Source organism: Bubalus bubalis, chromosome 9, assembly GCF_019923935.1.
Source record: "Bubalus bubalis isolate 160015118507 breed Murrah chromosome 9, NDDB_SH_1, whole genome shotgun sequence".
Classification (NCBI taxonomy): Eukaryota; Metazoa; Chordata; class Mammalia; order Artiodactyla; family Bovidae; genus Bubalus; species Bubalus bubalis.
This window is the reverse complement of record NC_059165.1, coordinates 81013652-81039792: the sequence shown is the minus strand read 5'-3', so window position 1 is coordinate 81039792 and position 26141 is coordinate 81013652. Positions and strand designations below refer to the sequence as shown.

General features: G+C 36.2%; 1 protein-coding gene across 12 annotated transcripts in view; it reads right to left on the bottom strand.

Moving 5' to 3' along the window:
• The window catches only part of CSNK1G3 (casein kinase 1 gamma 3), a 116576-nt gene that overhangs the window by 51376 nt on the left and 39059 nt on the right, over positions 1-26141 (bottom strand). For all 12 annotated transcript variants that reach the window (XM_045166605.1, XM_045166599.1, XM_045166606.1 and 9 more), the window contains 4 exons: positions 23445-23485; positions 17697-17766; positions 3887-4035; positions 1828-2062 (listed from right to left, as the gene is read on the bottom strand). In XM_045166605.1, coding sequence (XP_045022540.1) covers positions 1828-2062; positions 3887-4035; positions 17697-17766; positions 23445-23485 — 495 coding nt within the window. The remainder of the gene's footprint in view (positions 1-1827; positions 2063-3886; positions 4036-17696; positions 17767-23444; positions 23486-26141) is intronic.

Here is a 26141-nt window from a genome sequence, read left to right as displayed (position 1 = left end):
GTGGCAGAAGAAAACAAAATGTTCTCATTATAAGGGGCAAAGATTCCTTAGGATTTAAAAAGTAGTAATCATAAAAGAAAAAATTGATAAATTAGACTTCATTAAGTATTTTCAACTTTTGCTCATCAACTGTCAACACCAGGAAAATGAATAGACAAGCCACAGATTAGAAGAAAATGTTCACAGGGCATACATTTGCCGAAAGACTCACATCCGGAATATATAAAGAACTCCTAAAAGTAAACAATGAAACAATGTGCACACCACAAAAGAAGATATGCAAATGGTCAATAAGCACATGAAAAGTGCTCACAACCATTAGTCACAGTAAAATAAATTAGCACGACAGACACTCACTAGAATGGCTAGGATGAAAAAGACAGACAATACCAAATGTTGTCAAGAATGTGAAACAAACACAACTCCCATTTGCTGCTGGTAGAAATCAAAACAGACACACCTACACATATTTCCTAGTTTTATTATGTGTGTATGTTTATTATTCAATAAAAGGACCCAGGGCTGCTTAGAAAATGTTGTATCTGGGCTAGAGTAGAAAAGCTCTAAGATGCGCCCGGAATAACATGCTGCATAAGAAAGGAAAGAAGTTTGCCAAGAGTCATGAGAACATGCCAAAGGAACAGCAGAGCCAGCATGACAGAGCAACCAGTAGCCAAATATGGGACAATCTGCACTTCAAAATAAATGATGATATAAATAATGATAGTGATGGACTATAATGCATCCAATTATATCAGAATCCATGAGTCCATGCTTATATAAGTTAACAAACAAGGGAAGAAGAGACAGCTTTTGCCTACGTTAGACTGTAAACTAGAATACATAAGGAATCAGAAAGGAGTCAGAAAATAATCTAGTGGGTATAAATTTGATGAGAAACAAACCTATTTACAAAATCTCAAAACCCACCTTAGAAAATGTTTTCTAAATACCAAGGGAAAATAAGAAACTGTTAAGTGGAGAAACTTAGCAGTCACTAGCCTAGGCAAGTGATCAAAGCTACTTGGAACCAAGGTGACATCATGTCCCTTCTGACGTGATGCACTGAGATCATATCAGTTCTATGATATCTATGCTTAAACTGCATACCCAAATATAATCATGAAGAAATATGAGACGGCCTCAAACACAGGACATTTTACAAGACAGCCTGCGCTCCAAAAAATATCAAGGTCATGAACCATAAAGAAAGGCAAGGAACTGTCCCAGATGAAAAGAGACTAAAGAGATACGACAAAAAGATGAAATATGTGATCCTGAACTGGAACTTGAACCAAGGGGAGAAAAAGCTGTAAGAAATTCTGTACAGTTGATATTATTTTATCTTTTATACAAATAAGGGACCTTCTTTAAAAGGTTAAATAATAGTACAAAGTAAACAGTTACCTCTAAGATATGTATTCTCAGTATTCAATGTATTAGGCAGGTTGCTATCTCCCTGGCTAGCTGTATCAAAGAGCTAAAGTCTCAATCCAAAATCTTTATACACATTAAATTCAGTTAAAATTAAGTATTTTTTGACACTCTTTTAACAGAAATAATCAAACGGATCACCCTAAGTGTATCAAAGTTGAATATTTCAAGTTACCAAAAAAGAAAGATACAGTGAATATAAGGATATCTGTCATCCATTTATTTTAAACAAGTTACTTTAAAAGACTTATCAAATACAAATGAAAGTACACTCTAGATGAGATAAATAAAAATTACAATAGAAGCAACTGTAACCTGCAAAAACTGAACCATAATAAGAGATAAAAACTCACACTGAGTTCAAACATCCATACTTACAAAAGGTACACATACCTTTCCCTAAATGTGTGTTTATGCTCATATATCTAGCTGTTCCTGTAAGGCTCTTGTGTTCTCTGTATGGTATGTGTTTCTTTGTTTCTGGATCAATATATTCCTTTGCCAAACCAAAATCTATAATATGAATAACTTGCTGGGTTTTGTTTCCCGGCCGGCCTATTAAGAAGTTCTCAGGTTTTACATCTCTGTATATCAAGTTCTTTGAATGGACATATTCCATGCGAGAAATCTTGATGCAAAAAAGAAAAAAAAAAAAAAAAGATACATTTTATTTTAGGCTTGACTAGCATAAAATAGGATGAGAGCGGCAAGACAATTTTCACAATGAAAACAACGTAAAGAAGAAAAAAAAAACAAAAAACAGAAATTGTTTTATCCCCTTAAAAGCAGCATGCTATCACTCCATAGTTTCTCAAAAACATGTTCAATTATGATTAAAAATCTCTGCTTTTTCTATTTTGGGCACTTATAAATGGAAGTGCTTGAATTTTATGAATTCCTTTCATATCCATATCAGGAAGACTGATTTAATCAAAACTTTCAGATGATGCCACCTTATACAATCAAACAGATTTACCAATACAAAATCTTAAAAGTATAAACAGATATATTCAGAAAACTGCAATTTATTTTTCCTTTTCAGTTCAATAATGCAAAAACTTCTACAATTACACTAAAGAAACTAAGAGAGTCTAACTGTTAAAAACAGTTAACAGAGCACCCTTCAGTCATATTTTTCTTTTTCATGACTTGCTTACTTTTCTTACGTATTAAACATTTAAAAAGATATCGAAACTAGAAAACTTTGGAATACAACTCTAATAATAATATAATACATTTTTATTCCTTGCTTTACAATTACTCAATATTCATTGTATAAACTGTCACAAAATAAAACATTACAAACAAGTAAATAAAAGTGCTTCATTCAGTAATAATCATGGTCACAATACAACGTAAGTGAACACAGTCACTCAAGCCATTTTAGTTTGTTAACAAATTTTGGGTCATATATATACATAACATTCTATGATCTACACTTTAACAATGTGTTATGAGCATTTTTCAGGTCATGAAATATTCTTTTAATAAACACTTTTTAATGACTACATATTATCTTATCATTATTAATAATTTATTCAACTAACTTATTTCTGTGCATCTGGGTTGTTTCCCACTTTATTATGGACATCTGTGGACAAAAAGCTTTAAGTACACCTGAATACTTCTACAGGGTAAATCTGCAGAAGTGAAAAAACCAACAGATAAAAACAATTCTAAGACTTCTGCAAAATATACTTATTAACATTTGTTTAGAAACTTCCTTAAAAATTACCCTCTAAGTTACTTCCCCACAGGCTCCCTGAAATTTAAATGATGTCTAAGACTCCCTCATTAGTCTGCTTCTTCTTTTCCTAGGCCATTTTACATTAATTAACTGAGATTAAAAACCTGTGTTTCTGAGGGTTCTCTTCTCTAAGTATTCATTTTTTTTCCCCCATATGGTAGATCTTTTTTTAGTTTTACTGAGAAATCTCCATACTGTTTTCCACAGTGGTTATACCAATTTATACTACTACCATCCATGTTCGAGGATTCTCTTTTCTCTGTATCATCACCTACGTTTGCTATTTTCATTCTTTTTTAATTTATTGTTTTATTGAAAGATAATTGCTTTACAGAATTTTGTTCTTTTCTGTCAAACCTCAACATGAATCAGCCATAGGTATACATATATCTCCTCCCTTTTGAATCTCCCTAAGTATTCATTTTTGACATGAAAAGAGTGCTGGAAACAACTTCTCAAACTAAGCATTCTGATCTTAAAGCAATAAGATACTAATTTTTTCATACAAAAAATTATATCTGAAATCAGTTATTTTAAGCTACTTTCATCCTAACAAGACAATGATATGAAAAGTAGACATATTTTTTATTAGGTTGAATGCTGTGGACGACATTGTTGCAGAACTTTTAACTTTTAATGTAACTTAGTAACCAAACGGAACCATAAAATTGTTCAAGCAGCTTCAAAACATCCTGCTTTACTTACCAGTTGGATAGCTATCATGAGAACCGTTTTAAGAGAAAATGTTCTGTCACACAAATCAAACAAATCTTCCAAACTAGGTCCCAGTAGTTCCAGCACCATAGCGTTGTATTTACCACAAGGGCCAAAATAGTAAACTTGAGGTATACCATCTAGGGGAAAGAAGAAGGACTTTAATAACTTCCTGATCTTAAATAGCAAACTTTGCTTCCTAGAAAATCAATACACAATTTTTTAAACATTCTGTAGTTTTAAGAACTGTAGCAGGAATTTTACTTTTTCTGTACAAACTTTTCTTGACCCAGCCTCCTCCCTCGTGAATCACAGGGAGCCAGGGTACACCTCTACTCCACCTGCACTGCCGAACTACGTTATCAACACTGCTTCACTGCTGGTCTCCCCCACTTCACCACAGAAAGGAACTGTGCATTTGAGCTTTATTATTTCCAGGGCCTACAGAAATGTCTGGCACACAGGAAAGATCTTATTTGTACTGAAAAAAAGGAGCCACTGCACTCTTTGATAACCTTGTGGTAAGCATAATGTTAAGATCAACCCCAAGATTGCCATCCTCTGGTATACACATCCCTCTGGTGTATAATCCTTCTCCTCCAATTGTGGGCAAGATTCCCAGATTTTCCTTTAATCATTAGGCTGTATTATATGGCAAAGGTAACGTAGTTAAGGCCCGTGTCACTGGAGTTTAACATCAAAAGGGAGATTATTCCGATGTGCCTGACCTAATCAGGTAAGACATTTAAAAAAGCCATTCTAGAAGTCAGAAATATTCAAAAGCAGCAGAGCAGTTCTGTTGACGTTAAAAACAAACTACCATGTTGCACAAGATGGCCACATGCCAGAGAATGGTGGGCAGGCTCTAGGAACTGAGAGCTTCATCCCACAGCCCTGAAAAAGTCAATTTTGAAAATACCAATGAACCTGGAAGAGGACTCTGAGCCTCAGAAAAGACTGCAGTCCAGGCTTACACCTTGATCTAAACCTAGAAAGACTCTCAAAAAAGGACAAAGCTAAACTATGCCTGTACTCCATAGAAACTGGGAGAAGACAATAAAGTCTAATATCACTAATTACTAAATAATTCATTATGCAAGAACACAAAATAATACAAACTCCAAATATAAAGCCTACATGCAAAGAAATCAAATGTACTTTACTTTTACTTTTTCATGTATTTTTTTAAATTTATTTGTTTTTAACTAGAGGATAACTGCTTTACAATATTGTATTGGTTTCTGCCATACATCAACATGAATCAGATACAGATATACATTATGTCCTTTCCCTCTTGAACCTCTCTCATATACTTCATTTTTAGAACTAAGACTCCCAAAAAATTAACATATAATAGGTGATCATTTTATTTTAATACTGCATCTATCTATTTGTTTTGAGGAAATGAACAACTTCCATCTTAAATGCCTCAGTTTTACTTACAAGTGTTTTTTGTTTTGTGTAATGACTTTGGAAAGGAAAAAACTTTCTAAAATATACTAAAACCTTCCCCCATTCTTTTAAAAATAAAGAGCATGAGGAATGCAATTTCACTCTTACTGTTTATTCTATCATTTTGCATAGTAAGTACTGCATGGGCAAAATAAAACATTGGACTGGAAGCCAAGATAATTAGGCTCTTAGTCTGTCTTAATACTAACTATTCAATCTCTCAAGTAGACTTCAGTTTCTCTATAATATCAATAGTTTAGAAAAGACCAATTTTTCCTGAAATGTGAACGAACGTAAGGGAGGTGTTAGGACAGCTGAAGATAGGAAGGTAACATAATATAGTCATGATAGGCACATAGGAAGGAGACACAGTCAAACTGCATACATGGTCCCCTCCTCAAAAACAGAGATTCTCATACACTCCCATGTGTATAAAGATACACTCCCATATATATACATACACTCCCATGTGTATATATCATCACCCTGTACCACACACCAGACAAACACACACATTTTCCCCTGCCAAAAGAATCATTATAGCATGAGTTAAGGTTGGTTGAACGGGAGGATGTGGAACCACAGACACAGAGGATCCAAAACACGTATATGGAGGGCCGACCATGAGTTACATGTGGATTTTTCACTGTGCAGAGGGTCACTGTCCCTAACTCCTGGTTTTCAAGTGTCAGTTCAATACTGCTTAATTCCAAGGAGCTCCAAAATGCAGCTCATGGTTAATAAGAATAGAAGTAAGGCTATACAACTTCGAATATTAGGGAGAGAGTGAGAAACACTTTAGTCAGTTACAGTTAATACTTGGATTAAATAAATGTGGCCTAAATCTTTTTCCAATTCAAGTTTTTCTTTGTCATCCCTGAATCGTTTTTGTTGTTGTTGTCGTTGTTATTAAAAGTTGCAGGTGTGAAGCATTATAATTTGACATCTGTACAGGCATTCCTTGTTTTGTTGTGCTTCACCAGTATTTTTTTTTTTTTTAATTACAAATTGGAAGTTTGTGGCATCCCTACAAAGAGCAAGTCCTTGGTGCCCTTTCTCTAACAGCATCTGCTCACTTCATGTCTTTGTGTCACATTTGGACAATTTTCACAGTATTTCTGACTTTTCTGAATGGGAGCTTCCCTTGTAGCTCAGTTGGTAAAGAATCTGCCTGTAATGCAGGAGACCCAGGTTCGATTCCTAGGTCGGGAAGATCCCCTGGAGAAGCAAATGGCAACCCACTCCAGTATTCTTTCCTGGAGAATCTCATGGACAGAGGAGCCTGGCAGGCTACAGTCCATGGGGTCACAAGAGTCAGACACGACTTAGCGATTAAACCACCACCTTAGCATGAGTTCTTACTAGAGTCACTCATACCATATTTGAGTTATATCTACCCATATGATGTGTAAAAAAGACAAAAGGCTCAGAAATAGTGGATAAGAGATTCATTAATGTTTATTCTAACTCTGACATAAGGCTTTTACTATGCTATATACATTAAGAGCCTAGTGATACAATTAAGATTTATCAATAGCTCTTAGTTACTAAGTTTTAAAAAATATTTCTATGATGTTTTCTCCTGCCTCTGTGCCATTGAAAAGTATTTTTATGTTCTTAATCTAGCAATCTCTAATAACCCATTTCCTGTTGCTTCTAGCCATAAAGATGCTCACCGAACTCAGGAGGAGAATGGATTAACATAGAGACAGAAATACAGGAAAGTACCAAATAAATTATAACTGAATTAAAAACATATATATACTAGAGGAGTTCAGTGGTAGACTGGATGTGGTAAAAGACTGAATCAGTGAGCTGCAAGACAAAACAGCTGAACTTATCTAGACCGAGAAGCAAAATGAATCTAAAAAAGTGGAATTAACTTAAGAAACCACTGAGATAGCATAAAGCAAAATAACATTTGCATTACATAGATCCCAGAATAAGGAAAGAGAGAAAAGGGGCCCGAAAAATCGTCTGAAGAAATATGGCTAAAAATTTCTCTAATCTGTGGAAGGAACAAGACATCCAGGTCCAGGAATTCCAGAGAGGTCCAATAAAGATTAACTCTAACAAACATACACCAAGACATGTCATAATTAAAATGGTATAAGTTAAGGATAAAGAGAGAGTCCTAAAAACAAGAGAAAACCAACTTATTACCTACAAAGTAAATCCCATAAGATAATCAGCAGATTTTTTCAGCAGAAACTTTACAGGCCAAGAGTAAGTGGCATAACGTATTCAGAGTGCTACAAAGGAAAAAACTTTCAACCAAAAATTCTCCATCTAGCAAGTATATCAGTCAGAATTGAAGAAAGGATAAAGAGTTTCCCAGATAAACACAAGCTTAAAGAAGTTCATCACAACTAAACTGGCCCTATAAGAAATATTGAAGAGGTTTCTTAAGCTGGAAAGAAAAAGAACTAATTAATAATAAGAAAACATACACAAGTAAAAAATATTATTGGAAAAGAGGTAGTGTATCAATCACTTATAAAACAAACATGATAGTTTTAAGACAAAAAGCAGTAAATTTAAATTAAATTCCAATAACAACGGATGCATTAAGAGACAATATATGTCATCAAAAGCATAAAACATTGAGGAAAAACCTTATTTTGTTAGATAAAGCTTTGGAATTTAAGATGCTACCAGTTTAAAACAGGCTACTACTTATATAAACAGTTCTATGTGAATTTCATAATAACCACTGGGAAAAAAACTTGTAGTAAATACACAGAAGAAAATGGAAAGAAATGTAAATATAACACTGAAGAAAACTACCAAAACACAAAGAAAGAGGAAAAGAGAAGAAAGGAACAGAGAGGAACTACAAAACCACAAGGAAAAAATTAACAAACTGACAGTAAGTACGTATTTATCAAGAACTACTTCAAATGTATATATGGACTAGAACTGCCAATTAAAAGACACTGAGGGACTGTTTGAATTTAAAGAGAAAAAAAAAAAAAGACCTATCTACATGCTGTCTACACAAGACTCACTTCAGGAGGAAGGATACACACAGTCTGAAAGTGAAGAAATTGAAAAACATTTCAATGCAGACATAAATGAAAAGAAAGTTGGACTAGCTACATTTATATCCCCTGGAGAAGGAAATGGCAACCCACTCCAGTATTTTTGCCTGGAGAATCCCATGGACAGAGGGGCCTGGTAGGCAACAGTCCACCGGGTCGCAAAGAGTCGGACATGACTGAGTGACTTCACTCACTCTTCACTCACACTCGTATCAGAGAAAGAAGATTTTAAAACAAAGACTATAAAAGACAAAGAAGAGCAAACATAACGATAAAGATGTCAATCCAGGAAAAAGGTAAAACATTTATAAATGTATATGCATCTAGTAGAGGAGGACTAAGATATACAACTCAAATATTAACAAACCTAAAGGAGAAATTGAAAGCAAACAATAATAGCAGAGGACTTTACCACCCTACTTACATCAATGGATAGATCACCCAGAAAAAAATAATCAGAAAGAAAACAAATTTAAATCATGTATTAGATTACATGGATTTAATATCTAGAGTATTCCATCCAAAAACACCAAAATATACATTCTTTTCAAGTGCACACAAAACATTCTCCAAGACAGATCATATATTAGGTCACAAAGTCTCAGAATAAATTCAGAAAGGCTGATATCATATCAAGCATATTCTCCAACCACAATTCTATGAAACTAAATATCAACCACAAAGCACAAAATCATAGAAATTAATAAACAACATGCACCAAACAACCAATAGGTCAATGAAGAAATGAAAAAAATACCTAGAAACAAGTGTAAGCAGAGTAACAACATACCAAAATCCATGGGATGCAGCAAAAGCAGTTCAAAGAAGAAAGTCCATAGCAATACAGGCCTACCTCAAGAAGCAAGAAAAATCCAAAATAAATAATATAACTTTACACCTAAAGGAAACAAAAAGAATAAATGAAGCTCAAAATTAGAAGGAAGGAAATAATAAAGATATGAGGGGAAATAAATGAAAGACATTTAAAAAACAATAGAAAAGATGAATGAAACAAGAGCTAGTTCTTTAAACAGATAAAATTGGCAAATCCTTGGCTAGACTAATCTTAAAAAAAAGAGGACTCAAACAAAATCAAACTGTAAGAGGAGAAATTACAAATGATACAACAGAAATACAAAAAATTATGAAACCACTATGAACAGTTACATATCAATAAATTAGACAACTTAGAAAAGAATGGAGAATTCCTAGAAACATACAAGCTCCCAAGACTGAATCATGAAGAAACAGAAAATCTGAATGAATAACTACTAGTAAGGAGACTGAAAGAGTAATCAAAAAGCTCCCAGCAAACTCAAGTCTAGGATCAGATGGTTTTCATCAATAAATTATTCAAAACATTCAAAAAGATTTAATACCAACTCTTCTCAAATTCTTCCCAAAAATTGAAGAGGAAGAAAACCTTCCAAACACATCTCATGAAGACACCATTACTCTGATACCAAAACCAAACAATGACCCCCATTAAAAAAAATAAGAGACCAATATCCTTGATAAGGGCTCCCCAGGTGGCACAGTGGTAAAAAATCCACCTGCCAATGCAGGAGCCAAAGGAGACTTGGGTTTGATCCCTGGGTCAGGAAGACCCTCTGGAGTAAGAAACGGCAACCCACTCCAGTATTCTTGCCTGGCAAATTCAATGGACAGAGGAGCCTGACGAACTACAGTCCATGGGGTTACAAAGAGTTGGACACACTCAACGACTGAGCACACACATCCCCGATGAACAAAGCTGCAAAAATCCTCAACAAAATATTAGCAAACCAAATCTAGCAATACATTAAAAGAATCATCCATCATGATCAAGTGGGATTAATTTCAGGGATGCAAGAACATTTAACATCTGCAAGTCAATCAACATGATACATTATATTAACAAAATGAAGGATAAAAATTACATGATTATCTCAACAGACTCAGAAAAAGCATTTGACAAAATTCAATTTATGAATTTATGAATCTGAAAAATTCATTTATGATTTAAAAAATGGGCAGAGGATCTGAATAGGTATTTTTCTAAAGACACAGCAAAAGGCACATGAAAAGATGTTGAACATCACTAATTATGAGGGAAATGCAACCAAAACCACAATAAAAGATCACCTCACACCTGTCAGAATGGCTATTATCAACAAGAAAAAAAAATAACACATGCTGGAGAGGATGTGGATAAAGGGAACCCTTGTACACTGTTGGTGGGACTGAAAATTGGTGCAGTCATATGGGAAATAGCATTGAGATTCCTCAAAAAACTAAGAACAGAACTACCATCTGACCCAGCTATTTTCACTTCTAGGTATTATCCAAAGAACACAACACAATGTGAAAAGACACAAGAACCCCTAAATACTGCAGCATTATTTACAATGGCCAAGAAACAGAAATAACCTAAGTGTTCATGGATGCATGAATGGATAAAGAAGATGTGGTACATACACATGAAGACATACTACTCTACCACAAAAAAAGAATGAAATCCTGCCATTTGTGACAACATGGATGGACACTGAAAGTTTTATGCTAAGTGAAATAAGTTAAGCAAACAAGACAAATACCACAAAATGTTACTCATGTGTGGGATCTAAAAAAAAACAAAATGAATGAATACACAAAATAAATAAAAAACAAACTCAGATCTAATGAGTTTGTTAGAACTCATTAGAATCAAATTCTAACCTAATGTAGAAATTAGATTAGTGGTTATCAGAGGGAAAGGGAGTTGGGGGAATGAGTGAAATGGGTAAGGGGAGTCAGCTGTACAGTGATGGACAGTAAATAGAAATGTGGTGACAATCACTTTGTAGTGCGTACAGGCATACTTAGGACATATTCTGGATTCAGTTCCAGACCACTGCAATAACAGGAAAATCAAAATAAATTTAAACAGAATTTTTTGGTTTCATGGTGCATATAGAAGTTATATTTACTCTATACTGAAGTCTATTAAGTATGCTGTAGCATTTTGTCTAAAAACACAATGTACATCAGATCAGATCAGATCAGATCAGTCGCTCAGTTGTGTCCGACTCTTTGTGACCCCATGAATCGCGGCACGCCAGGCCTCCCTGTCCATCACCAACTCCCGGAGTTCACTCAGACTCACGTCCATCGAGTCAGTGATGCCATCTAGACATCTAATCCTCTGTCGTCCCCTTCTCCTCCTGCCCCCAATCCCTCCCAGCATCAGGGTCTTTTCCAATGAATCAACTCTTCGCATGAGGTGGCCAAAGTACTGGAGTTTCAGCTTTAGCATCATTCCTTCCAAAGAAATCCCAGGGCCAATCCCCTTCAGAATGGACTGGTTGAATCTCCTTGCAGTCCAAGGGACTCTCAAGAGTCTTCTCCAACACCACAGTTCAAAAGCATCAATTCTTCAGCTTAAAAACCCTTTATGGGTAAAAAATGCTAACCATCATCTGACCCTTCAGCAAGTTTTGACAGTAACATCAAAGATCACTGTACATAGTTCACCAGAACAAACATAATAATAATGGAAAACCCTAATGGTGGTGGTTTAGTCGGTCAGTCAGGTCCGACTCTTGAGAACCCCATTGACTGTAGCCTGCCAGGATCCTCCGTCCATGAGATTCTCCAGGAAAGAATACTGAGTGGGCTGCTATTTCCTTCTCCAGGGGATCTTCCCGACACAGGAATCGAACCCAGGTCTCCTGCATTACAGGCAGATTCTTCACCAACTGAGCTACAAGGAAACTCCCATTCAGAAAAGTCAGAAATACTGTGAAAATTGTCCAAATGTGACACAAAGACATGAAGTGAGCAGATGCTGTTAGAGAAAGGGCACCAAGGACTTGCTCTTTGTAGGGATGCCACAAACTTCCAATTTGTAATTAGAAAAAAAAAAAAAATACTGGTGAAGCGCAACAAAACAAGGAATGCCTGTACAGATGTCAAATTATAATGCTTCACACTTGAAACTTTTAATAAAAACAACAACAAAAAAAAAAAGATTCAGGGATGACAAAGAAAAACTTGAATTGGAAAAAGATTTAGGCCACATTTATTTAATCCAAGTATAAACTGTAACTGAGTAAGTATATCTCAAACACTCTCCCTAATATTCAAAGTTATATAGCCTTACTTGTATTCTTATTAACCATGAGCTTCATTTTGGAGCTCCTTGGAATTAGGCAAAGTAGAACTGACCCTTGAAAAACACAGGAGTTAGGGACACTGACCCCACTGCACAAAAACCCACATATAACTCATAGTCCGCCCTCCATATACATGTTTTGGATCCTCTGTGTCTGTGGTTCCACATCCTCACATTCAACCAACCTTACATCATGTAGTATTGTAGTGAAAGTGTTAGTCATTCAGTCTTGTCTGACTCTTTGTGACCCCATGGGCTACAGCCTGTCAGGCTCCTCCGTCCATGGAGTTCTCCAGGCAGTAATACTGGAGTGGGTAGCCATTCCCTTCTCCAGGGGTCTTCCAGACCCAGGCATGTAACCTGGGTCTCTTGCATTGCAGGCAGATTCTTTACTGTCTGAGCCACCAGGGAAGCATTTTTGAAAAAAATCCATGTATAAGTGGACCCACACTGTTTAAGGGTCAACTGTGTAGTGTTCAGACTCTGTCATCATATAATTTTGCCTTCCTCTCCCTTCCCACCATACCTCCCATTCTAAGGCCCAGATTTACTCTGTCTTGCCATTTTGTTCTAAGGCTGCATTTCAAAGTTTTCTACCCTAGTTCTGCTATCCAAATCACCAGCTTTTCTTTTTTCCCAACCTTTAAGTCTCCCCTCTTCAAACATGTCTATTAAGCATAATTCAAAATTCATAACTATTCACATAGAATTTCTGAATTGAAAAGACGTATACGTAAGTGAATTCATATAAGCCAACTCATTGTTGGCAGCTGTACATGTACATTCAAGCAAGGTATACACATAATATATCTGGCTTTCTAAAATAATACTGAGAAAGAGATCAATAAAGGAACAAGTAAGAACTGCTTCCATTTTCTTCAAAACTTCCTTCCTTTAATGGTTTCAAAGAGTCTCAAAAATATTTATCTCTACCTTATCCAGATGGCTAAATTCCATAAAGAGCGTTACATTTCACTGAGTAAATTAAATATTTAGTCTCCAATATGAATAAAAATACCTCAGCTTTACCATTCAACATAATTTTACCTTAAAATGACTCAGCACAGATCTCTGGTGAAAAAAAAAAAAAATGATCTAACTCTAAATAACTCTTTGAAATACATATTGCTTCATGAGCCAATGAATGCAAAAACTTCTTACATAACTACTAATATAATGGATAATGTATTTCAACACAAATTCTGTCACTGAAGTACAGGATCAGAGTTACATATCTTTTTAAAATCAAGAGTACAATGCAAGCACTGTAAAAACCAAACTAAAATTCCATTTCCCAGGTCATGGCTGGGCAGTTTTCTAACAATGAGCAAACAAATCAAACTGCTATGAATTAGGAAAAGCTGCAGCTAATAAACAAGGGATAGGGAGTACCCGAAACAAGCACCAAACAAAACAACACGACCACAGCAATATGAATATGATACGCAAGACCAGAAGGAGTGGCGAGGCACAGGAGGGCAAGAAAAGAGAGGCTCTGGGGAGATGGTTGAGAACAGAGAGTAATGAGGCTTTAACTTACTAGCTGTGTCTCTTGATCAAAGTTTTTTGGCTACTAAAAAGCATGAACATGATCCAACTCAATGGGCAAAAGCAAGCTTTTGTATTTTTGTATCCAGTGAACTTTCAACTATAAACTTAAGAGTCTACCCAATTTCAATTGTTCTAAATGCATTTTTGATACTACTACAAAAAGTCATTGATAGTGGGCTGACAAAAGTTACTCTGATAACTTCTAACATCACTAATTTTCAGTGATGCTTATTAGCATCCCCAACACTGGAGACAAGTATATTTTTTCCCAAGAAACGCTCAAGAATGGGTAAGAATACAAAATTCACACACTACGTGAAAGTACAATTGCATCATCTCTCTCCCAAAATACATTTACCACTTCATTTTATATTTCAGCATTTCACTTACGTGATAAAACACCATCAATTAAGTCACAAAATAACATATGGAGATCCTACACTCTCAATACTGCTTGGTACTTCAGTTCCTTATAGGTGGGCAATGGTTAAGCATGTTATTAAAAGAACCATTGTCATGATGTTTCTTTCCATTTTCAGGTCCACTATTGTTCATGTAGGAAGGATTAGAACAGAAGTAGTGGTAAAGAACCCATCTGCCAATGCAGGAGACATAAGAGACATGGGTTTGATCCCTGGGTCGGGAAGATCCCCTGGTGGAGGACATGGCAACCCACTCCAGTATTTTTGCCTGGAGAATCCCCATGGACAGAGGAGCCTGGAGGGCTACAGTCCACAGGGTTGCACAGAGTCGGACATGACAAGCAACTTAGAACGCGAGCACATCAATATTAACATTCTTATCAGGAAGTTTAAACTTTACAGATCTGATCAAGAAAAACTGAAATCTGATTAGAAAAACTAACTATAGAATTAGCACATAGGTTATGTTCTTTTCCAAGGAAATTTTTTGCTTTCAGGCCTTCTTAACTTTTAGCACAAATGCTTATACTCCTAGCTCAGCAGTTCTCAACACATGGTCCCCAGCACCCAATCTTCCTTCTTCTGGTAACACCTCAGTTTCCCATGAGACAACCACCTCTCCCTATTCCCGGCCCCTGGATTTCAGGTAGTATCTGAGATGAGCACAAGATGCAAGTCTGGGCGATCAAATTCACCGTGATTAAATCACTAGATACAAAATAAGTATGATTCAGTCCTAGAACTTTTATTTTTTTGGTGCTATAACTTTTCTCCCCAAAGTTTAAACTTTTACCCAATTAACAACGCTGTGGTAATTTCAGGTAAACAGTGAAGGGACTCAGTCATATGCATATACGCATCCATTCTCTCCCAAACCCCCATCCATCCAGGTTGGCACATAACACCGAGCAGAGTTCCATGTGCTATATAGTAGGTCTTTGTTGGTTATCCATTTTAAATACAGCAGCATGCACATGACCTTCCTAAAATCCCTAACTATCCCTCCCTCCCCACTTCAGGAAACCCTTACAATTCAGTTCTAGAACTTTTGCTGAAGTTTTTAGTTAAGAGATACTTTTATAAATGCTAAGCTAGGCTGTTAGTAAGCTTCTCTGTCATTTCATAAGAAGGGCCAGAGAACAAAGCTTACACATTTGCTTACACACAGAGAGACACGCACAAACAGCATACAGACAAATTAAAGAATGTCTCTGGTGACAGTATTGCAATGTCTTATAAACAAGTCTTTTCCCTGAATTTACAGTACGTGGTCAATAAACTCCTTTTCTCCCCCACTTAGCTTCTTAGGGCTTTCTGTCACTCACTGCTGCTGCTAAGTCACTTCAGTCGTGTCTGACTCTGTGTGACCCCATAGACGGCAGCCCACCAGGCTCCCCCATCCCTGGGATTCTCCAGGCAAGAACACTGGAGTGGGTTGCCATTTCCTTCTCCAATGCATGAAAGTGAAAAGTGAAAGTGAAGTCGCTCAGTTGTGTAGACTCCTAGCGACCCCATGGACTGCAGCCCACCAGGCTCCTCCATCCATGGGATTCTCCAGGCAAGAGTACTGGAGTGGGGTCACTTACTAGTCCTAACTAATATGTATAGTTTCACATATAATTAATTGTATCCCCTTATCATTTAAATCTCAATTGTCAGTGATAATTTCGATAAGTCCTGGAGGACTGTCTGTATCAGACTCAAACACGCACTATAGAAAAATTATAATGATAAAACCATTATTACAAAATGTCAACTTAGTGTCCCCACAATGATGACTCATTTGGAAAGCATGCTCTAAGGAAAAAGAAAAGAATGCAAAATTGATAATGTATTAAGAAATGTACAGCTCTACCAAGCAGAAGGTAAACATGAGCTTACAAAAAAACACATGAAAAAATTCCGTTCTATTGAACCTGGGAAAACAAAATACCCTTACTTGGTAAGACACTGTACATATAAATATCATTACAGTTAGTAGAACAGAAATGAAAAGTGGAGCTGAGAGAAACGTTAACATAAAGTAAATACAACGTAAAATAGGAAATTTTCTCATTAGTTTTTTTCCAATGGAACAAAATATCCATTCTCACTTAAGAGTTTATGTGAAACTATACTGGTATTAATTTCTTACAGCCACTGTAATTACTACACATTTGTGGCTTAAAACAACAGAAATTTACTTTCTCACAGCTCTGGAGGCCAAAAAATTTGAAATCAGTTTCAACAGGCTGAATCAAAGAGGTTCTACCGGACAATCCTACACCAGGATTTCAGGATTCCTCGGCTTATTGGCCATATCACTCCAATCTCGGCCTCCGTAGCCACTTGGCCTTCTCTTCCGTTACGTAAATCGTTCCTCTGACTCTCCTTTACTGTGCATTTGGGGCCACCCAGATAACCCATGTGCTGGGGTCCAGGGGGTCGCAAAGAGTCGGACACAACTGAACAGAAGTGAGATAACCCAAAATAATCTTCAATCTCAATATCCTTAACTTATTCATACCTGCAAAGTCTTTGCTATAAGGTCACATTTATAGATTCTAGGGCCTGTGATATGGATATCTTTTAAGGGGCCATTTTTCAGCCTACTACTATGTCCTAAGTCATTTCAGTAACTATCAGTTCAGTTCACTTCAGTTCAGTCGCTTAGTCATGTCCGACTCTGCGACCCCATGAATCGCAGCACGCTAGGCCTCCCTGCCCATCACCAACTCCCGGAGTTCACTCAAACTCATGTCCATCGAGTCAGTGATGCCATCCAGCCATCTCATCCTCTGTCGTCCCCTTCTCCTCCCGCCCCCAATCCCTCCCAGCATCAGAGTCTTTTCCAGTGAGTCAACTCTTCGCATGAGGTGGCCAAAGTACTGGAGTTTCAGCTTTAGCATCATTCCTTCCAAAGAAATCCCAGTGCTGATCTCCTTCTATCACCAAAAAGGCTAAGAGTCTGGAAACTGTATGAAATTTATATTCCCCAATTAAATTTTTTCACAATATTCTCCATTTCTATTGGTACCAACACAAAAAGCTCCAAAAATGGCATATTTAAAATAAAAAGGAAGACCCTAGTAAGAAAATAACCTACTAAGCATAGCCTTAAGAAGTATTACTTTTAACTAAATTTAACATAGTATTCCTTGAAACTAGTTACTATCATGACAATTCATTTTATTACAAATTTCAAAATTAATATAAGACTTTACCTCCAGATCCTAACTGCTTGTAGAATCTGTATTCCAAATGTAGCTGTGGTGCTCTGGATTTCATGGGCTCCTATTTAAAAAAAAAAAAGCAACAATAAAAAATATAAGTTATTAAAGTGTCACTAGGCCCCAGTTATTACGAATGTTACAAATCTTAATGTCAGCTCTTATATAGTGTAACACTCTATTAGGTATCCTTGTCTCCCTAAGGTTAAATCCAGATAATAATCAACTTTAACTACAATGTAAAATAAATTAATGCCATAAACATATACAAGGTTAAGTGGCTATTAGACAAGCATTAGGAAATCTATGTTTGACTCTTTGACCCTGAAGAAAAGCATACTGCTAACATTCTTGACTAAGGCAATGATGGCCCTGATTCTACTTCTCCTGTTCCCAGGAATTACTGTGCCCTGTACACTATATATTTCTGATGGAAAGGTTCTGGGTTAAAGTGACATTACAGAAAAGTAAAAAAGAACAACGATGGAGATGGGAGAATTTTGACAGTAGCAACAATACATTTTTTAAAATTTTAGGTAGAGTACAGCTTACAGTAAAACACACAATTTCTAAATATTAGGCTCATAAGAGGAACTAAAAAGCCTCTTGATGAAAGTGAAAGTGGAGACTGAAAAAGTTGGCTTCAAGCTCAACATTCAGAAAACGAAGATCATGGCATCCAGTTCCATCACTTCATGGGAAATAGATGGGGAAACAGTGGAAACAGTGTCAGACTTTATTTTTCTGGGCTCCAAAATCACTGCAGATGGTGACTGCAGCCATGAAATTAAAAGACGCTTACTCCTTGGAAGGCAAGTTATGACCAACCTACATAGCATATTCAAAAGCAGAGACATTACTTTGCCAACAAAGGTCCGTCTAGTCAAGGCTATGATATTTCCTGTGATCTTGTATGGATGTAAGAGTTGGACTGTGAAGAAGGCTGAGCACCGAAGAATTGATGCTTTTGAACTGTGGTGTTGGAGAAGACTCTTGAGAGTCCCTTGGACTGCAAGGAGATCCAACCAGTCCATTCTGAAGGAGATCAGTCCTGGGATTTCTTTGGAAGGAATGATGCTAAGCTGAAACCCCAGTACTTTGGCCACCTCATGTGCAGAGTTGACTCATTGGAAAAGACTCTGATGCTGGGAGGGATTGGGGGCAGGAGGAGAAGGGGACGACAGAGGATGAGATGGCTGGATGGCATCACTGACTCGATGGATGTGAGTCTGAGTGAACTCCGGGAGTTGGTGATGGACAGGGAGGCCTGGCGTGCCGCGATTCATGGGGTCGCAAAGAGTCGGACACGACTGAGCGACTGAACTGAACTGAACTGAGTTTTGTAAACTGCAACCACTAGCTCAAAAAGCCTTTAGCGCTTTTCTATCACCCTTCTCTCAGACTTCTATCATCTTTTGATTTGTTTTGTCTTTTGTTGGATTTCATGCAAATGAGATTGTACGATATATGTTTTATATGTATGTGTCTGACTTTTCATTCAACATGTTTTTGAGATTTATACCTACATAGACAAACACACACACACTCACAGAACATAAACAGAAGCAAAGTAGATTTAAGATATAAATGTGTAGGAAACAAAACTATAACAGAGTAATAACACAGGAAAACTGAACAAGATCCAACAGGAAAGTATATAACAAGCTAACAAAATTTAAACAAAACCAACAAAACTTCAAGAAGTACAAAAAAACAAAAATAACCAAAATTTAAAACCAATCTGTCAACACACTAACACAACAGCAAAAAGAATTTGGAAACTGGGGGACAGAAAAATATCTAAAGAATGAGAAAATTTTGTAGAATGCATCTACATAAATTATACAAAATGCATTATGCAGGAAGAAAAACAGAAAACACAGAAAAAAGATTAAAGAGCTGGACAATACAATGAGGACTAATATGCATTTGATAAGGAAAAGAGAAAGAAAAGTGAGCAGAGGCAACAAGTGAAGAAATAAATGCGAGAACTGATGAAAGATAACAAACCAGAGAGTCAAGAGAATGTGAATCCCAAACAGAGTAACTAAAAAGAAATTTATACTTGGACATATCATAATGAAAGAACCAACGACAAAGACTTCAAATAAGGAAGCTGTAAAATCCCAGTGGAACAGTTATAATCATAAAGATTACTATAAGATAAAACAATCAACTTGGTTCTTGAGAGGCAGGATGGCAGGGTAAAGGCAGAGGCACTGAAATTAAATTGTGCTGGGTGTGAATCATAAATTCACTACTTGCTAGACTTAATCTTTTTGTACTTTTCAGTTCCCTTGTTTACAAAAGACACATAAAGTATTTTCTCATTTTATTTCTATACAGATATATATGACTTAAAACAGCCCCTTCCATACAGTGGAATTCCTTTGTTAACTATATTAAAGTATATAACCATAAGATATAATAAAAAGATACCCCAAGTAGACAATCACAAGTAAAATACATAATTCCTAGGTAAAAACAGAAACCCAGATCTATCTACTCTCTAATTTAGCAGAGTCACTTCAGCTTGATTCCAATACTTTACTAGCACTAAAATTTTATTGTGCCACCATACAAGAAAAGTCACCTCACCATAGGATGAATTTTTCATTATTCATGAATGACAGGTTATTATGTAACTATAAACAAGATACATAATAACCTGTCATTTGTTGTATGGCAGGAGGCAGGAGGAGAAGGGGGTGATAGAGGATGAATGGTTGGATGGCATCACCAACTCAGTGGACACGAGTTTGAGCAAGCTTCGGGAGTTGGTGATGGACAGGGAAGCCTGGCGTGCTACCGTCCATGGAGTCACAAAGAGTCATGATTGAGCGACTGAACTGAACTGAACAAACAAGATATGAGAGCGGTGGCTGAGATCAAGTTAACAAATTAACCTGAAGCAAACTATCAATAGGAACTAGGGTAACATTAAATAAGTGTGTAAACCTTTATATGGGATATGTAACAAAACTGAAATTAGTCACTCAAGTTTGCTCTCTGAATGAACACCACTGTCATCAAATAATGACTTTGTACCAAGGTACAAAAATAAGATAGTACTGAAGGTATACAGATACAACATTTTTCAAGTGGTTACTTTTAAGGCAGGTACTGAACAAAATTATGAGGTTTTCTATAAACAGAGACAATAGATACAGACAGACAAACATATAAGATAGAAAAAATACATAAGGACATTTTATATATATGTATATACATATAACACACATATAAATACATACATACACACATATGCAAATATTTAGGAAACTAAGTACCAACCATGGCTTAACAGTTTATATGAAAAATTTTCTATCTTGCCAATACACCTTTGGATGAATCTGAGGCAAGTATAACTCTATACCATACTTCAACCTCAAAATGCCACATATAGATATAAAAATACTCCCAGTTCTCCCAAAGAATATTGAATAACAACATTATTATATGTAGTTCTGATCACTGTGCTTTAATAAGGGACAAATCAAGGCAGAAAAATAATGTCAAAAAACAAAAGAAGAAAAAAAAAATTAGGGGACTTCCCCATTGGCTCAGTGGTAAAGAATCCACCTGCCAATGCAGGGGACGTGGGTTCGATCCCTTGTCTGGGAAGATCCCACATACTGTGGAGCAACGAAGCCCACGCACCACAACAAAAAGGCTGTGCGCTGGAGCCTGGGAACCACAACTCCTGAGCCCACACCCCACAGCTACTTAAGCCTGCTCGTCTAGAGCTCATGCTCTGCAACAAGAGAAGCTACCACAAGAAGCCCACGCACCACAACAAAGAGCAGCCCCTGCTCACAGCAACTAGAGAATGCCTTCGCATAGCAACAAAGACTCAGTTTAGCCAAAAGTAAATTAATAAATAAATTTAGGTTCCAGAATAAAAAAAAAACTTGACATTTTAAAAAAATACAGGAACAGTGATACAGCATGAAAGTAAACTAAAACAAGTGACTTGTATGTGTATACACAGGAAGGCTAACAGATGACATAGGACATGTTTAGTAAGGTAGCAAAGATGTCAACAGGGTACACAAGTTTCAAATCTGAAAATAATTGGAGCTAAGGGTCACCAGTTAATGACTGAAATTGACAAGTAAAGGTGAGCCTAGCGTGGGTCATATTTTGACATAAAGATTGATTTGCCCTAACCTATCAGTTAAGTATTATTCACATGCTCCCATGAGTGGAACTACTCATTACAAGCCATCAATAACAAAGAATATAGGAACTGCCATCCTAGTATGCCATGTCCACTCCCAACACCATTCAATGTCTGTATCTCAGACCACTGGCCTAGACCATGGGAAAAGAAAAGTCAGCGGTGCCCGTTCCTTGCATCCTGGCCTCCCTATTGTGATTCGCACAAACTAACTCCCATTGTCCTGACTACACACTCATGAGGGAACCTTGCAAATTTCTTTTTGTAATTTTAACTTAATATTCTATGTAGATAAGCCTACAGAAAGAAAACATGATTTATACTGTTGTGGGCATTCTGGACCCATAATAGTAAAATACCTTCACTGTAAGTTAGAAATTAACTCTTTTGAAATACTTACACCTGAGAACTTGACTAAGTGAATTGATGGATACTGTGAATCTAGTTCTGATTAACAGTGACAATTTTAATGAGACAACCTAACCAGATTTTCTGTCATAAAAATCAAGGACCAGAACTTAAACCTAGGTGAACTCATGCCAGGTAAATGCCAGTCCCAACTCACATGTCAGTGAGCCCATCTCAGTAGCACCACAACCCCTACTGCGCATTTTTATTTTCCAGTAAAAATAGACAGCATTTGTTTCAGTGAAACTTGGTTTACACTCACAAAGATACTTAAACTGTGCTTTTTAACTTAAAGCACAGTTTTCTATCTTATCCCCAAAGTTTTGTTTTTCAATTTCTCCAACTTGCCTCTTGCTTGAATAGGCTCTTCTGTAGTCACATTACCCTAATAACAGAGGTTATATTGGCAGAAACAAGATCAAGACTGGCAGGCATGCTGGGGAAACCAAACAAGCCATGCTCAACCTCAGGGAAACCTGGCTGGCAAACCAAATAGTAAAGCTGCACCAGAACAAAGTTATATGTCATAAAAATTCCCAGATCCCAACTATACCAAAAAAAAAAAAAAGCTGCCTTACAGATGTCATACCAAGCTTCTTTAGGACTTCAAATCAGTCCCTGGGAGTTTGCTTTCCTGGCTAACCTCCACCCATATCAAGAATTTCTGAATCCCTGACGGTCAAGCAAGACCCAGTTTTACCAAACATAAAACACAAACAGAAAAGATTTTGGAAGCTACCTGGAAATACATTTCCAAGTAATGTAATCCTAAACACTAAAGATACTTTTGTCCAAATGCTTGAATCAGGAAGAAAAACCTTGCATTCTAACTTCTAGCATATTAAAAAGGCCAGTACATCAGCTTCCTCAAATTTGAAGCAGTACCAAATTTTAAGAATTCAATTCTATAATGCTGCCACAGTAAAAGAATTAAGTTATTATAACACAGAAAGACACAGATATCTTATACATTACCATACACTTGAGGGCACGATGATGCTAGAAGCTTAATAACAAAAGATCAGTTATGCCTCATACTTTCCAAATAAACACTCAAGTTACAAATGATATGGAAAAAACTAGTGAAAATGCAACTTAATCATTAAAGAAATAACAAGAAAATGATTGAAGAAAAATAAGAAACATGAACTTACCAATTTAATGGCCACATATTCATTTGTATACAAATTTTTCCCTTGAAAAAGAAAGAAAAATGTCAGATTCTACCAAAAGTGAATTTTTAAAGATATATTATGTAAAACTGCTCTGGGGGGATAGGAGAAGCACAGAATACATTTAAATAAATTATAGATTTTTGCTTCCAACTATTTAGCAGAAACCTCAATAACAGGGATATATTTAAATTTATGATCAACTCAGTAACATTTAGTATTTCATCTGGACTCAGAGAAAAAAGTAAGACTAACTAAGAAATACTTTAGCCTATTAAAAAAAAAATAGAAAAACTCTTATTTTGTTAGAACACTGTGTACCACTTAGGAAGTAATCAACAGGCAAACACACTAAGTTTCAAAACCAGAACAGTATATTGAAACAAGACTACACAATTCCTTTTTCAATCACCACCTCATTTTAAATCCTTTGTTACTATCGGATGTGATCTTAATAGGGCTCTTACATAATCTAGTAAATATACAGAAAAATCCAGAATACATTTAAAATAAAACAAAATTTTAGAAATACTATTCAATAACTGGCTTTGACAAACTAGTTATTTACTTTGAGGGGAAGAAGTGTTATTAGCAACTTACCTTAAAACCAAATTAAATTCCAGTTATTTTAAGAGTTAGATATAAGCCAAAAACAAGAAAAAATATTTATCAGGCCAGTATACAGAAGCCTTTTGAGCATTAAAAAAAAAAAAAATGGAAAAAGATTAAGAGATCAGAAGATTTTATACAGATTTGATAGCTTAAAACAAATTTAAACTTTTTTAAGTTTAAACCTACACAAAGAACAGATAGAAGACAAATCAGAATAAAGATTTAACATAATTAATATGTAAAGAATCCAAGTAAATTACACTAATCATTTGCACCAGCAAGTTGAAAATAATCTAGAAAATTCCACAGGGTCAGTATCTGTAGTTCAAGTAAAACACTATGGAGAATTAAGTATGTAAAGATAATGTGATACACAAATTCATGTGCTTCTTTACAAGTATAGCTAAAAAGATAAAAAATATAACAATATTTGATTTCTGAATTTCTGAAGAAAGACAGAACAATGACAGTTGTTGTGTTTAACTATGATAGTAAATGGCCCTGGTTACACTGAGTACTGAATAAAATACATAATCATCAACTTTCACACATGCAAATTTTTCCAACATAATACTCCTAACTTCATTTTATTCAATACTTCATTTTATTCAATGAATGGCAGGAAAACTTCTAGACAAAATTTCAGTCTTGGATATGTTGCCACAGTGAGCAGTATTTTCACCATAAGACTCTTTGCCACAAGCAATTTCACAGTCCAGCTAACGGCCCATAAGGCAATTTTGCCATAAAAAAAGGGAAAATAAAATTTTAAATAAACATTAAATAGGACACAAAGCCACATGAAAAACTAATAAAAAAATCTTTTAAAGACTTTATTGTGAAAAATGAAAATATAAAAAACATTTAAAATTTGTGAAGATTCATGATAATAATGGTATATCTGAGAAAAGGTGATACTTCCTTTGTCAAAGTCAAACATTAAGGATTCAGGATCTCATACTGGACCTAAATTCTCTATGATATAAGAAAAATTTTGCACTAAGTCTCTCCAGATTTCCCTGGAAATAAAATGAATAATCGAGGGGCACTCCTAATGATTATCAATACATGTAACCTACATAAAGAAAGTGAGGTCGCTCAGTTGTCTCCGACTCTTTGCAACCCCATGGACTGTAGCCTCCCAGGCTCCTCCATCTATGGGATTTTCCAGGCAAGAGCACTGGAGTGGGTTGCCATGTCCTCCTCCAGGTGCGACCTATACAACTGGTAATAAATCACTGCACTGCATTTAAATGTTCCAACACATGACCACTCCTTATATTTCACCAAATTCACTAAGCTAGATGCTGTACCAAATACAAAAACTCTGTCTCCATCATGTTCTCCACTATCAAACAGCAAAAATTTTGACCATTTTCAAGAAACTTACACTCATCAGGAATCGTGTAACCATGTCTTTTGTGAGAGACATGAAGAGCTTGATTCTTCTTTAGCCTCCAATTTCTAATTGCATGATAAACCTGGTAAAGATGTCATTAGAGAACAAGCAATTGTATCTAAATTAGCCAAAGTTGTTGTTTTTCAGTCACTAAGTCGTGTCCAACTTTTGCAACCCCATGGACTGCAGTACATCAGGTTTCCATGTCCTTCACTATCTCCCCGAGTTTGCTGAAATTCATGTCCATTGAGTCAGTGACGCTATCTAACCATCTCATCCTCAGCCGCCCTTTTCTCCTCTTGCCCTCAATCTTTCCCAGCATCAGGGTCTTTTCCAATGAGTCAGCTCTTCACATCAGGTGGCCAAAGTATTGGAGTTTTGGTTTCAACATCAGTCCTTCCAAGGAATATTCAGGGTTGATTTCCTTTAGGATTGACTAGTATGATCTCCTTGCTGTCCAAGGGACTCTCAAGAGTCTTCTCCAGCACCACAGTTCAAAAGCATCAATTCTTCAGCACTCAGCCTTCTTTATGGTCCAACTCTCATTTCCATGCTTTGATCATATGGACTTTTGTCGGCAAAGTGATATCTCTGCTTTTAAATACACGGTCTAGGTTTCTCACAGCTTTCCTTCCAAGGAGCAAGCATCTTTTAATTTAATGGCTGCA